Consider the following 15,181-nt stretch of genomic DNA (forward strand, 5'->3'; position numbering starts at 1 on the left):
GTCACTCTCATTCTACTACTCCCCCCCCTCCCTTGTCACTCTCATTCTACTACTCCCCCCCCTCCCTTGTCACTCTCATTCTACTACTCCCCCCCCCCCTCCCTTGTCACTCTCATTCTACTTACTCCCCCCCCCCTCCCTTGTCACTCTCATTCTACTCCCCCCCCTCCCTTGTCACTCTCATTCTACTACTCCCCCCCCCCCTCCCTTGTCACTCTCATTCTACTACTCCCCCCCCCTCCCTTGTCACTCTCATTCTACTACTCCCCCCCCCCTCCCTTGTCACTCTCATTCTACTACTCCCCCCCCTCCCTTGTCACTCTCATTCTACTACTCCCCCCCCCCCTCCCTTGTCACTCTCATTCTACTACTCCCCCCCCCCTCCCTTGTCACTCTCATTCTACTACTCCCCCCCTCTTGTCACTCTCATTCTACTACTCCCCCCCTCTTGTCACTCTCATTCTACTACTCCCCCCTGTCAATGTTGTCACCTCTAATGTAGCGTGGCCGAGCTCTGTTCGCTCCGCGGTACAGGAGCTTTTGTTTCCTGTACCCGGCTGACAGGAAGTGCTCACTTAGTGTGCACTTCCTTTCAGTCCGGCCGGGTACAAGAAACAAATGCTCCTGTACCCCGGGCCGGACCGAACAGAGCTCGGCCACGCTACACTAACAACTCAGCAGTCTGCAGCGCAGGCAGGCTGCGCAGCACTGAGCCGGCCGCTCAGGAGGCTCAGCATGAGGGGCGCCGCCGGCCGGCCGCCCGATCCTTTAACGAATTTTTTATTTTTTTACCTCAAGGGCGCCCCCTGCTTCTGACAGCGCCCCGGGTGGCCGCCCGTCCCGCCCGCCCCTAGAAACGGCCCTAATCACGACACTAATACATACGGATCAGGCTGGCTTCATGCCCAATATGTCTACAGCTGTTAATATTAGACGCCTTTTCTTAAATATTCAAGCGGGCCGATTCCATGGGTTGAATGCGGCGGTCTCGTCGCTAGACGCGGCCAAGGCGTTTGACAGTGTGGAATGGGGGTACCTGTGGGCCTGTCTTTATCCAATGGATCAAGCTTTTATATAAAGCCCCCACTGCTAGGATTAGAGTTAATGGAGCCCTTTCAGCTACACAGGGGAACGAGGCAGGGGTGTCCTCTATCACCCTTACTTTTTGCAATAGCAATTGAGCCGTTGGCAGCAGCACTGAGGGAAGCGCGCGAGGTTCAAGGTTTTAGATATGGGGGGATAACTGAAAAGGTAGCCCTCTATGCTGATGATATGCTTTTATTCCTTGATGACTGGAGCTCCTCCCTTCCGGCAGCTATGAGTATCATTAATGGGTTTAGTAGACTATCGGGTCTGTGTGTTAACTGGTCCAAGTCTGTACTTATGACGCTTTCGGATGCTGAAGGGCAAGGTCACTGTTCAACAGAGGGCTTGCAAATGGTCAGGTCCTTTAAGTATCTAGGTGTCCAGGTCACCATTGATGTGGTGGACTATGAAAAGCTGAATTTGACTCCTCAGAGATTTCGGCAGAAGGTGCAGACTTGGACCAAGTTACCACTTTCAGTAATAGGAAGAGTTAATCTTATAAAAATGATTTTGATGCCACAGCTCCTATATATGCTACACAATGCACCTATCTGGGTTCCTACCCGATTTTTTGTCACGGTTAATGCCATCTTCCGGGACCTGATCTGGAAGGGGGGAGTTCCACGTATTAAACTGGCCACACAGTGTAGACCAAAAACGGATGGAGGACTCGGAGTTCCGGATCCGTGGATTTATTATTTAGCTGCCCAACTTCAACAATTACGGGGATGGGGGATGGAATTAATACAGCAGGACGAATAGCGCGACATTATGTTAAGGGCAAGAATCTAATGACGGCACTGGAGGATGGATCACTGGATAAGGTGGAAAATGACATCCCGCTGTTTCGGGTGGTTCATAAAGTCTGGTGGAAGGGTAGAGCAATAGCTGGGGTTCAGGGTTACACCAGGTTCACTGCAATTTGGCCTAATCTTATGTATATGGAGCTACACAAAGTGTCTGATGTTCAGATCTGGGGACGGTACGGACTCACCTGCATGCATCAACTATATGAGGGGGATACCCTGAAAGAATATGCTCAGTTACAAAGGGAATTTCAGCTCTCACACTCCATTTTATTTATACTTGCAGATACGGCACGCTATTCGCGTCCAGGATGCGACAGAGGGATGACTACTTTGTTTGTCTTATAAAATGCTTTAAAAACCTCAATAAAAATAATCTGATTTAAAAAAAAAATCCGAAGTTAAAACCACAAGCACATAACTGACATGCTGCAGATTTAGAAAATCCGCACAGAAAAAAAATCCTCAAAGTGTACATGAGGTGGGACCTGAACCTGACATTGATGGCCTATCCTAGCGATGGGCTGAGACACTGGGGGCATATCACCTATACTTAGAACAGAGCCCACAAAGTCCTGGAGGGCGCACCGCACATGTGCAGCCACCTTCTTCAAATTCCTATGGGAGCGCCGAAAATAGTCGAGCGGCACACTTGTCTATTTTCAGAAGTCTCATTGAAGTGGATAGGAGGAACACTGCACAAGCACAACCACCGATCTATTCATTTCTATGGGGCTGACCGAAATGGTTGAGCTTGTGCTCAGCTATATTGAGCGCTCCCCATAGTAATGAATGAAGGGCGGCCACGCATGCACCCTCTGGGACTTTGCAGACTCCATTGTGAGAATAGGTGGGACCTGCACCTATCAGATATTGAGGGCATATCCTAGTGATATGCCCCCAATGTCTGAGATGGAAATACCCCTTTAAGATTTGTCTAGAACCGTAATATAGACCAGGGATGCCCAACCTGCAGCCCTCCAGCTGTAACAGAACTACAACTCCCAGCATACCTGGCCAGCCTACAGCTATTAGGGCATGCTGGGAGTTTTGCAACAGCTTAGAGGGCTGCATGTTGCACATCCCTGTCATAGACTATCATGCAGTATACATTATACCTTACAAAATCCCAAATGAATTGAAGGGAAAATTTTAAAACTGAAGGAGGGGTAATAAAAAAAACGCAAGAGACAAGTCAAATGGTTAGCAAAATTTTAAAAAAAAATTACAAGTCACTTATTTTCATAAATTCTAAAATATCTTAAACAAAAAGCCAAAAAAGATATAAAAAAAAAACACAAGGCTTGTGTAGTGTGCAGGAAAGTGCACACATTGTGCAAAACATGGTTACATGATAAACATTACAAAATATGAAAGTGCAAAAAACACAACAATAAAAAATGTGCGATAAAGGTGCTCTAATAATCTGCAACCCAGCCAGTCTGACAGAGGTGAACTAGACACTGGGTGACGGGTGTAACGTCGATGCAGTGACCGGCACTACTATAAAATAACATGGAAGACAATCATGGACATTCATATTAAAGTGGCAAATGCACTCAATACAACTGTGGATATAAAAACATAAAAACGACAATCTTCAGTATAAAAAGGTGACTAGTCAAAGATGTACCCTGGAAGACAAAAATAACAGGATTATTTTTGCAAACATCTAGGTAAAAGCAAATTACAGTATACACATAGCACAGTATTAAATTCTATGTATAATAAAAAATAAATAAAGTTACAGTACAAAAGAGTGATGCTAAATATTTTCTCTAATTACATATCATGCTTCTAATCGCAGCAATGACTGGTTGCACTCCTTGTAGCTATGCACTAAAAATCCGAGCGGCTCCAGTATTGCAGACACAGCTGTAGAATGGCATTACTGTACATCCTACAGATCTGGCTCCGGCAATGGAGACAAAAGCCTAGTAGAGAAGCAGCAATTCCTTCTGCATGGATAGGAGCAGCAGGCAGCGCTGCCCATCTGTGCTGCAACTAAGCAAAATCTGCTACACTATGTGGATAGAATAAAAAAAGATGGTGTAATCAATTCTGTAACTGGAGGTTCACTTCCATGTCACCACTGAAAGGAGTTTGCTGGCCATGGACCCGAAATTTCAAGTGTTTTGTTCACCAAGCCACTTAGTCATCACTTGTGCCTTGTGACATGGTGCTCCATCGTGCTGGAAAAAGCATTGTTCATCACCAAATTGCTCCTGGACCATTGGGAGAAGATGCTGTTGGAGGATGTTTTAAACCCATTCTTTCTTCATGGCAGTACTCTTAGTCAAAATCTTGGATGAGAAGCAACATGATCGGTCCCAGGATGCTTTACGGTTAGCATGCAGGGAGGCGAAGGCTTTTCGAGTATGGCCTGGTGTCAAGAAGAGAAGCAAAGAAGCCACTTCTCTCCAAGAAAAAACATCTGCAGAGAAATGGGGTAAAGTTATTTTTTATGATGAAGGCCCCATTGAAATGTTGGGTCCATGGCCAGGAAATGCCCCATATCTCAATCCCATTGAAAACCTGTGGTCAATCCTCAAAAAGGAGGTGGACAAACAAAAAACATTGAAGCACCAAACTGTAAAAACCAAAATTAGTATTAGTCTCAAAACTTTTGGCCAGGACTGTACAGTACTTTGTTGCAGAATTTAGTCGTGAATTCACTGAAATTCAAATCCATGTGGACTTTTTACATTTTGGGGTCATGACATTTTTTTATTTTCCTCCAGATCCCAAAAGCCCATTTGACCCGAGTTTTATTTTAGCCTATCTTTATTTTCTTTTGTTAGAGCTGAACAGCAGGCACTTACCCAATTCATTCAGTATGTGCATGGCCACCATTTCTTTAGCTTGCTGGTACTTCTCTGTGGGTATGAGCTGGTCTCCAAGCAGCCAGGAATATCCAGTAAAGGGCACACCATGCTTCGGGATCAAGACCAAGTACCAAAACCTCAGCCACCCGCAAGTACCAAGGCTCAGGAACTTTATTTTGTACAGTGGCTGACCCAGCTTCACCTTCTCACAGAGGAGGTCAAGACACTGGATGGCACTGGGTGCCACGGTCTTCTGACTGATGGTATTTTCTTGTACTTTCTGAGGAAGGTATAAATTAGGCTTTGCCAGGGTGCCAGCCTGTGCCTTTTGCTTTAGGGAATGCGGAAGCCAGTCTACGGTGAAAGGACAGCCGTACAGAACCTGGACACCTGTTGAAAGGCAACAAGTCCATTATATACATAAACCATCAATGCATGGGTACAAATCTAGGCTACAAGCAGGTCTTCCAGGAGGGGTTGAGGCGGAGGACAGTATCAAGAAGGGTGATTACACATTGCTCATCTGAGGTGCATGGCCAGCTTTATACTTGGCACAGGACACAAGTGGTCTTGGCCTCCTCAGCACAAAACATTTTGGACAAACTACTGTAACTTGTAATACAGTAGTTACTAAAGACAACATGTCTGAAGAGGTGACTGGTCCTCTTTAATGCACAATGTATATTAGAAAGTTGTGCAACCATTTGTTGAAACTGAAATGTCCCTTTGAAGGCATGAAAAATAAAAAGGTTGTGGGGAGCACTGAGCTACAAAAACGAATCTAGGACTAAAGAAACACACAAACCTTCACAAAGGCTTTTCTTTGCCAGGGCGGCCGCCCTGTGGGAGTTGTACTTCACAATTGCTAGATTTTTTGCATCAGATGAAGGGCTGGCATACAGAGAAACTGAACATACGCCCATCGTCATTTTCCCCAGTATACCCTCTAGGGTAGCTTTAGTGAGAAATCCCAGCAGGCCATCCAGCGCAAGTTCACTTTTCTCTGTGCTTCTGCAGACCAATATTTTAAAACCCGGCTTTATTTCAAAACCACAGAGCTGATCAATGGCTTGCTCTGCCATCCGTCTCGTGCAATATCGGGCATATGCAAAGCCACGGTTTAACCCACTAAATGTCATCATGAGACGAAACTCATACAGTTTCCCGACTGATTGGAAAAGAGGGATCAGTAGGTCTTCATACACTTCCTGTGGAAGATTGCCGATAAAAATTTCAGAGCCAAGTGGAGGGGCCTCTCCAAACCAACCTGCACCAAAAAGAAAATTAAAGAAATCAGTTATCACACTTTAAAGGGAACCCGTCATGTGGATATTTGATTATAATCTAACTAATTATATACAATCATTAACTACTAAAAAGTGCCTTAGATGTATTCACTTACTGGTGTGACAGATGGTTACCTCATAATATACACACAAAGATGCCGCATGCTAATGAGCTGATTTGAGTCCAGCGTGATGTCATCGAGTCCAGCGTATATTTAATTCAGAGCTATAGCCACTCCCCTGCCCACCTGCTGCTGATTCATATGGAAAATAACGGTCATTCAGCAGCAGGTGGGTCGGGGAGATCCAGGAGCTCATGAATATTCATGACTCATCATTATCAGCTGGAGCTTTTCAATACAAGATGTTGGCAGATTGACTGGGTCAATTAAAGAAAGTGACCCAGCATTTTGAAGAGAATCAGTCACTTATGTTGCCCTTAGTTAGGACACCATAAAACTGGTGACCGGTTCCCTTTAAGGTCCTCTTACAGACTTCACAGTAGTTCTAGACCACCAAGTGAAAGGGGGTATCCCAAGGTAAAGAGCCATCCTATAGGACGGGGATAAGTATCTGTTTGGTGTTGGGACCACTGTCTAGTCAAATTATTTTTCTCATTTAATCATGTTTTCCGCTGCTGAGACTACCAGTTAGCAGCAAACTACTGTCGTGCTAGGTGTTCCAGAGCCATAGATGAAGGTCCCTCAATGATATCACGGGTAGAATTTCTAATTTAAAGTGGTTTTCCGAGAGGTTTTTACTGATGACCTATCCTCTGTACAGGTCATCAGTATCTGATCAGTGGAAGTCTGACACCTGGGGCCCCTGCTGATCAGCTGTTAGAGAAGGCACGCAGTCTTCCCTAGGTCATGTGACATCACGTTCATTGGTCACATGGCCTAGGTGCAGCTCAGCCTCTATGAAATGTTGCTGGTTGGTGAGCCGAGAGAAGGCCACGGCCATACTGCGAGTGCCGATGCAGTCTCAAACAGCTGATCTGTGGAGGTCTCGGGTGTCAGAACTAGGGATCGACCGATTATCGGCTTTACCGATATTATCGGCCGATATTTAGGATTTTGAACATTATTGTTATCGGCATCTATTTTGGCGATATTCCGATAACGTATGGGGAACACTGATCACGCTGCTGTCAGCGCTCTCCGTGTTCCCTCAGCAGCACAGGGGAGAAGGAAGCAGTGTCTCCTCCCCCTGTGCTGCCGCCACTGCCTTTGAGAGAAGGGAGGAGAAGAGAAAAGGGGCTGTGGCCACTGCGCCACCAATGAAGATAACTCATCAATTCATATACAGGAGGCGGGAGCTGGCTACAGAATGACATAGCCGGCTACCGACCTCTATGACAAGTAGCTGCGATTGTTAACCCCTCAGGTGCCGCACCTGAGGTGTTAACTGCCACGGATCGCAGCTACCGCTCATAGAGGTCGGGGGTCGGCTATGTGATTCTGCAGCCAGCTCCCGCCTCCTGTATATGAATTGATGAGTTATCTTCATTGGTGGCGCAGTGTGCCCCCCACCCCAATATTAATCATTGGTGGCGCAGTGTGCCTGCCCCCCCCCCCCAGTATTAATCATTGGTGGCAGTGGCCACAGGGTCCCCTCTCCCCAACTCCTCAGCGACAGTTCCGATCGGAGCCCCAGCAGTGTAATGCTGGGGCTCCGATCGGTTACCATGGCAGCCAGGACGCTATTGAAGCCCTTGCTGCTGTGTGCACAGAGCACAGGGCAGCAGGGACAGTGTAAGGTCCTATTCACCCTGATAGAGATCTATCAGGGTGAATAGGACAAGGGTTCTAGTCCTTAAGGGGGCTAATGGTTAGTAAAAATATATATATATATATATATATATGAAAATGAAAATTCACAGAATATCGGTATAAGTTATCAGCTATCGGCCTAAAAGTTCACAGATTATCGGTATCGGCCCTAAAAAATCTATATTGGTCGATCCCTAGTCAGAACCCCACTGATCATATCCTGATGACCTTCACCAGCGATGGTAGGAAGGCTCTTCCCCGTCGTGGCCTGCTATTGGTTGCCCCCAGACACTCCCACCGCGGCACCCAATGTTCTCATCCGCGACACAGGTGCCGGTGGGGCAAGTATGACCTGGGCATTTTGGGGGGCATTATAGGGATTGGATAACACCTTTAATATTGATTATCTATTCTCAGGAGAGCTCCCACACCCTGCATCCCAACCAACCAGCTGTTGCAGAGTAGCTCCAATGAAGGGAATGCAAAGATTCCTCCATTGTGTAGTGGACAAGGTAAGTAACCACATTCGCCATCAACATAACAGTTAGGGCAATCACCACAGTTAGGGCATCCCTCACTTTACACATGGTACCGGTCGCACAGGGTGTAGGTGTTCATGAGAGCTCAACAACTATGGCCAGTCATTCGGTACTGCTGCACGAGACGTACACGCAGAGCTGAGCATGGAAGTTGCAGCATAATCTCATTTTTAAGGCCTTTTGCACACGACCGTAAGTATTTTGCAGTCCACAAACCACGAATCTGCATAATATGGATGTGGTCCATGTGCCATCCACATTTTTTTTGAAGATGCATTGACTCCAATGGGTCTTTATTTTGTGGATAAGTAAAGGACGTGCTTTCAGCATCCTTGCTTGCCACCAAAACAACCTGATTCTAGTGAATGGAACTGAAAACCTGCCATGTACTATACTATGACCCTCTACGCCTCGTCACTTTACCAAAAGGGGGCCGAGCTCATTCATCATTATTTACACCAGAAAGTTGGCATAAAGAATGACTGAAATCTATGCTAGCTACAAGCTGACCCAGATTTCGATCTAGGTGCCTCAGCACAAATTAAGCGCATCCAACGGGGGATATTAAAACCGATGTACAAACGCCAGTCTTAATAAACAACCCACTGAGTGTCTTCCCACTGCTATTTTCCCCTATAGAGGAGATATCAAAACACCTAAAAAAAAAATGGATTTTTTGTACTCACCGTAAAATCCTTTTCTCGTAGTAGGCATTGGGGGACACAGCACCATGGGTATATGCCCAGCTGCCACTAGGAGGCTGACACTAGAAACAAAAAAGTGTTGGCTCCACCCAGGTGGGCTATACCCCTCTGCTAGAGCCAGAACAACTCAGTCAGTACCAAAAGCAGTAGGAACGCCACACCTGAACCAAAAAGAAACGGAGTGCCAACAAGTCTTGAACTGGGGAACCCGACAACCACAAGCAAACGCCGGAACCACGAACAAGAACAAATGCTCCAAAGAAAGGGAGGGATCTGTGTCCCCCAATGCCTACTACGAGAAAAGGATTTTACGGTGAGTACAAAAAATCCATTTTTCTCGTGCGTGGCATTGGGGGACACAGCACCATGGGACGTCCCAAAGCAGTCCCTGAGGGAGGGAAGAAGATCGCCAGACGGCAACCTAAAGCACCGCTGCCTGCAGAACCTTACGCCCCAGGCTGGCATCAGCAGAAGCCAGGGAATGAATGTGGTAGAATTTAGCAAAAGTGTGAACTGACGCCCAGGTGGCGGCCCGGCAAAGCTGGGCAGCCGAAGCCTGATGACGCACCGCCCAGGAAGCTCCGACTGCCCTAGTCGAATGAGCGGTCAACCTGGAAGGGGGAGCGCGACCCTTCGCGGCGTAGGCCTCCTTGACAGCCGACCGAACCCAGCGAGAGATGGTGGCCTTGGAGGCAGGCAAACCTTTACGAGGACCCGCCGGAACCAGGAAAAGAGAATCCGAACGACGGAAGGGTTCCGTGAGGCGAAGGTACCAGCGGAGGGCCCGAACAACATCCAGGCAATGGAGAGACTTCTCCCGAGGGTGAGAAGGATTAGGGCAGAAGGAAGGAAGGATAATCTCCTCATTGATGTGAAACGGGGTGACAACCTTAGGGAGAAAAGAAGGAACGGGACGCAAAACGACCTTGTCCCGATGGAACACCAGAAAAGGCGACCGGCAGGAAAGCGCCGCCAGTTCGGAAACCCGACGGATAGAGGTGATAGCCACAAGGAAGGCAACCTTAAATGACACAAACGACAGAGAGATGTCTGCCAAGGGCTCAAAAGGAGAGGACTGAAGAGCATCAAGAACAAGATTCAGGTCCCACGGCTCCACCGGAGGACGAAAAGGAGGGGCTCGGCGCGCGACACCCTGCAGAAAAGTCTTAACCTGAGCCCGCGCGGCCACAGAACGTTGAAAAAGGACCGAAAGGGCAGAAATCTGCCCCCTGAGAGAAGCCAGGCGAAGCCCCTTATCAAAACCAGCCTGAAGAAAGGCCAGAATATTAGGGACCGAAAAAAGGAGAGGACGAGAACGTGCGGACTCGCACCAAGCAAAATACGCCCTCCAGGTCCGATAGTAAATACGGGCCGACTGGGGCTTCCGAGCGCGAAGCATCGTCTGAACGACAGAGTCCGAGAGACCACGGGCCTTCAGGATCGCGGTCTCAACAGCCACGCCGTCAAACGAAGCTGCGGTAAATTCGGGTGGAACAGAGGGCCCTGCGAAAGGAGATCGCGACGCAGGGGAAGACGCCATGGAACGTCGGCGAGCAGGAACACGAGATCTGCGTACCACGCCCTGCGGGGCCAATCTGGGGCCACCAGAATCGCCGGCACCCGGGCCGCCTTGAGACGCTTGAGCACTCGAGGCAGAAGAGGGATGGGCGGAAAGAGATACAGAAGGTCGAACTGGGACCAAGGCAGAACCAGGGCATCGACCGCAAGAGCTTGCGGATCCCTGGACCGCGCAACATAGCGCGGAAGTCTGTGATTCAGGCGAGACGCGAAGAGATCCACGTCCGGAACTCCCCACCGGAGACACAGTTGATGAAACACTTCCGGGTGGAGAGACCATTCGCCCGGGTCGACGAGCTGACGACTGAGAAAGTCTGCCGCCCAATTGTCGACCCCGGGAATGTGGACGGCGGAGAGAACGGGAACGTGTTCCTCCGCCCATCGCAGGATCTGAGAGGCCTCTCGCAGGGCCATCACGCTCCTGGTGCCCCCCTGATGATTCAGATAAGCCACGGCGGTGGAGTTGTCCGTTTGAATCCGGATCGGGAGGCCGCGCAGACGGGAAGTCCAGTGCGACAGTGCTAAGAAAATTGCCCTGAGTTCGAGAACGTTGATCTGCAGGGAGGATTCCTGAACAGACCACAGACCCTGAACCGTGAGGGACTCGAACACCGCTCCCCATCCCGAGAGGCTGGCATCGGTCGTGATCACGCGCCAACTGGGGGGGAGGAAGGACCGGCCCAGGGACACCGTCCGGGGAAGCAACCACCAGGAGAGATCCAGGCGAATCTGAGGAGGGAGACGAACGAGGCGCTCGAGACCCTCCGGGGACTTGTCCCACCTGGACAAGATGAACATCTGCAGGTCCCGAGAGTGGAATTGGGAATAAGGAATGGCTTCGAATGAGGCCACCATCCTCCCCAGGACGCGCATACATGTCCTGATGGTCAGAGAGGACGGCCTGCGGAGAAGATGTACCCCCGCCTGAAGAGAAGACACCTTCTCCGGGGGAAGGAACACCCGCCCGAGGCGAGTATCGAACAGCATTCCCAGAAAGAGCATCTTCTGGCGTGGGACAAGGGAGGACTTGGAGTGGTTGACAAGCCACCCGAACTGAGCAAGAGCCGAGAGGGTGATGCTCAGGCTGGACAGATTGTCCTCGGGAGACGGGGCCCGAATCAGAAGGTCGTCCAGGTAAGGCACCAGGGCGACCCCCCTGGCACGAAGAAGAGCCACTAGGGGAGCTAACACCTTGGTGAAAACCCTTGGTGCGGAGGCCAGACCGAAGGGAAGGGCTACAAATTGGAAATGAAGCGAACCCACCGCGAAGCGAAGGAACCTTTGATGGGAGAGGGCGATGGGAACGTGGAGATAGGCATCCTGAATGTCGACCGACGACAGGAACTCGCCCAACTCCAGGGAGGCGATCACGGACCGGAGGGACTCCATGCGGAAATGACGGACCCGGACAAACCGATTGAGCGCCTTCAGATCCAGGATAGGGCGGAGTGAGCCGTCCTTTTTGGGGACGGTGAACAGGTTCGAGTAGAAGCCCCGAAAACGTTCTGACTCTGGAACCGGAACGATGACCCCCAGAGCGCGCAGGGAATGAATGGCCTGAAAAAAACTGTCTGCCCGGGCGGGAGACATGGGGGGGGACGTCAAGAAGAAACGACTGGGCGGAAGGTCGGTGAATTCGATTCTGTACCCAGAAGAGACCACCTCGAGAACCCAAGCGTCTTCTACGTTTGCCCGCCAAACATCCCGAAAGACAAGCAGGCGCCCTCCCACCATGACGGGGATCGAGTCATGCTGAAGGAGGCTTAGTGGACTGGGGACGAGCGGGCTTGGGCTTGGCGTGCCAAGAGGGCCTGGACTTGAAGGAAGGCCTGGAAGGCTTCTTGTCAGATCGGGCAGGAGGGGCCCGAGAGGACCGAAAGGACTGCGTCCGGGAGGACGACCCGGGGAAACGACGGCGGCGAGGCTGATTCTGAGGAAGAAGAGAACTCTTACCTCCAGTGGCCTCGGAGATGAGCTCCTCTAAGCGTTTCCCAAAAAGCTTTCCACCGAGAAAGGGAAGAGAGATAAGAGCCTTCTTAGAGGCGGCGTCCGCCGCCCAGGAACGAAGCCAGATGGTGCGGCGGATAGCCACAGAGTTGGCGGCCGCACGCCCAGAGCGGCGAGCCGATTCCATAGAGGCGTCACAAAGAAACTTGGAGGCCTGATAGATCTGGGAGGCAAGCACTGCCAAGTCCCCCTGGTCAGAGTCAGCAGGTAAGGCACGGAGAAGCTGCTTTGCCCAAACAGCGCATGCCTTGGCGACCCAAGAGGCGGCAAACGCAGGGCGGATGGCGGCGCCCGCCGCTATGAAAACAGACTTGGCCAAGGAGTCGACCCGTTTATCAGCGGGATCCGACAAGGAAGCCGCATCAGCCAGGGGAAGTGTAGTAGCCTTCGCCAGACGAGCGACCTGAGGATCCACCAGGGGGGGAATCGTCCAGAGATTGACCGAATCCTCAGAGAAAGGATAAGGGACATCAGAAGCCTTGGTGAGATGAAGGCGCCGGTCAGGGTGACGCCACTCCTTGGCAAGGAGAGCGTCCAGATCCTCGTGATTGGGAAAAACCACCGTGGACCGCTTAGAGCGGCGGAAGGACACCGCCTCCAGGGAGGAGGACGAGGGGACGTCCTGTACGTGGAGTGCGTCCCGAACGGCCCTGATGAGATCCTGCACGGCTGCCGACATCGCCGAACACCGCTCAGATTCAGAATCTGAAGCGGAGGAGTCCCCAGGAGCGGCGGAAGCGGCTGAAGAAGAAATCTCACCGGACTCAGACCTAGCCGGGGAGCGATCCGGGGAAACTGAGGAGGAGTGGGACCCAGCCGAGACCGTACGTGGTCGTTTGCGGGACCGAGAGCCGGAGCGAGGATGGGAACCATCGCCAGGCGCATCACCAGCGGTAGAGGCCCTGCCAGAAGCGGCCGCAATCTGGGCAGGGAGACTGTCCAGAGACTGTGCCAGGGATTGGGAGAGGCTAGCAAGGCTACCTATGGCCTGGGACAGGGTAGCAGCCCATTCCGGGAGAACCGACAAGGTAGAGGCCGCAGGAGCGGACTGGGCGGGCCCGGGGGTGAGGCACTGCACACAGAGGGACGTAGGCTGGCCGCATGGGAACTTCCTATTACACACAGAGCAGGCGTAATGAGTGGAAATGGCGGCAGGGGGAGTGGGGGCCTGACCAGAGGAAGACATGATGGCGGTGGTGGAACCTGAAAAGAAGAAGTCAGCCAGAGGCTGCCTACCACGACCAATGGTGCTGTGTCCCAGAAAAAACGAGCGCTGGAGATCCGGAGCGCAGGAGGATATGGCGACGCACGCGACCGCTCAGCCCAGGCACAGAGAAACCGTTCGGCAGAAGAACCGCCCCCCTAGCAGCCCGCGCTGGCGCTGGATTGGGCCGAAGGAAGAGAGACCTCGGGAGGAACGCCCACAAGGGGAGGGGCAAGAGAGGAAGCCCGGGAAGCGCAGGAGGCGGAGACGACGCCCGCCCACGTGACCGCGGCCTAGGCCGAGCAAAAGCCGCGGCCTCTAGTATGCGCTCCCCATCCTCAGGGCGCAGTCGGACGCAGAGGAAAGCGCCGCCGCCGGCAACCCCCGCCCGCCAGCGCAGGAATAAAACAGACAGCGCCGAGGACAGGCAGAGGAGAGGACACAGCCACCGAGGTAGGAAAGGGCGAAGGCCGAAAATGGCCGTCTTAAAGGAGCCGATCTCCATTAAAAAAGGCTCCAGAAGGGAGACCCCCCTGAGAAGGAGAGTGAAGGAGAGGTGCCCCCCCAAAGGCCCAGCTATACTAGGGGAAGATGGGTTGGGGCTGAAGCTCATACTCACCCTCCGATTAGTTCAGGCGCAGCATGACCACCCCCTCGGCGGACTCAACACGGAACCGTGGGTCCGCCGGAATCCACTGCAGAAGCAGGTCACGTTGGGGACTGGGTGGCTGCAAGGTACCGAGTACGCGCCCGCAGGGGGGCAACTAAGGTGGAACACGATGGAGCCGCCCCTGCAACCTGTAGAGGAAAAAATTAAAAGAAATAAAAATAAAATAAAAAATTAGCAGAAAAAGGACCTGCTAGCAGGTCATGTCTGCCTCCTACGGACACTAGAACTAGACTGAGTTGTTCTGGCTCTAGCAGAGGGGTATAGCCCACCTGGGTGGAGCCAACACTTTTTTGTTTCTAGTGTCAGCCTCCTAGTGGCAGCTGGGCATATACCCATGGTGCTGTGTCCCCCAATGCCACGCACGAGAAAAAGCTGTGCTTTTGACAATCCAGAAAGAAAAAAAAACCTGGAGAGAAAAAAAGTGCCAAAAAATGAAGCAAACATGCAGACAAATTCCACTTGCAGTCCAAAGCTGGATATAGCGGCCAACTTCTACCTGAGGAAATGGTACCATGTGAAAAGGACCAATAAAAAAATATATATATAATAATCACACAGCTCTGTAGAGCACTTACCTGGAGGTGGACCACCATACTTTCGTTGTCCATTCACCTGCAACAGTTCAACCTTTGAGTTTTTTATCCATTCGGCGAGAGCAGCTTTATTTTTGGATTTACAGAGTTGAGCCAAACCTGTGGCTGAAA

General features: G+C 51.1%; 1 protein-coding gene across 1 annotated transcript in view; it reads right to left on the bottom strand.

Annotated features, from left to right (window-relative positions):
- Positions 1–3,409: 3,409 nt before the first annotated feature.
- Positions 3,410–15,181, bottom strand: part of LOC122931330 (dead end protein homolog 1-like) — a 31,180-nt gene continuing 19,408 nt past the window's right edge. Inside the window, 5 exon segments of the mRNA XM_044285395.1 lie at positions 3,410–3,526; positions 4,715–5,107; positions 5,523–5,984; positions 15,053–15,148; positions 15,151–15,175. Coding sequence (XP_044141330.1) covers positions 3,510–3,526; positions 4,715–5,107; positions 5,523–5,984; positions 15,053–15,148; positions 15,151–15,175 — 993 coding nt within the window. The 3' untranslated portion in view covers positions 3,410–3,509.

This window comes from Bufo gargarizans, chromosome 3 (assembly GCF_014858855.1).
Source record: "Bufo gargarizans isolate SCDJY-AF-19 chromosome 3, ASM1485885v1, whole genome shotgun sequence".
NCBI classification, from domain to species: domain Eukaryota; kingdom Metazoa; phylum Chordata; class Amphibia; order Anura; family Bufonidae; genus Bufo; species Bufo gargarizans.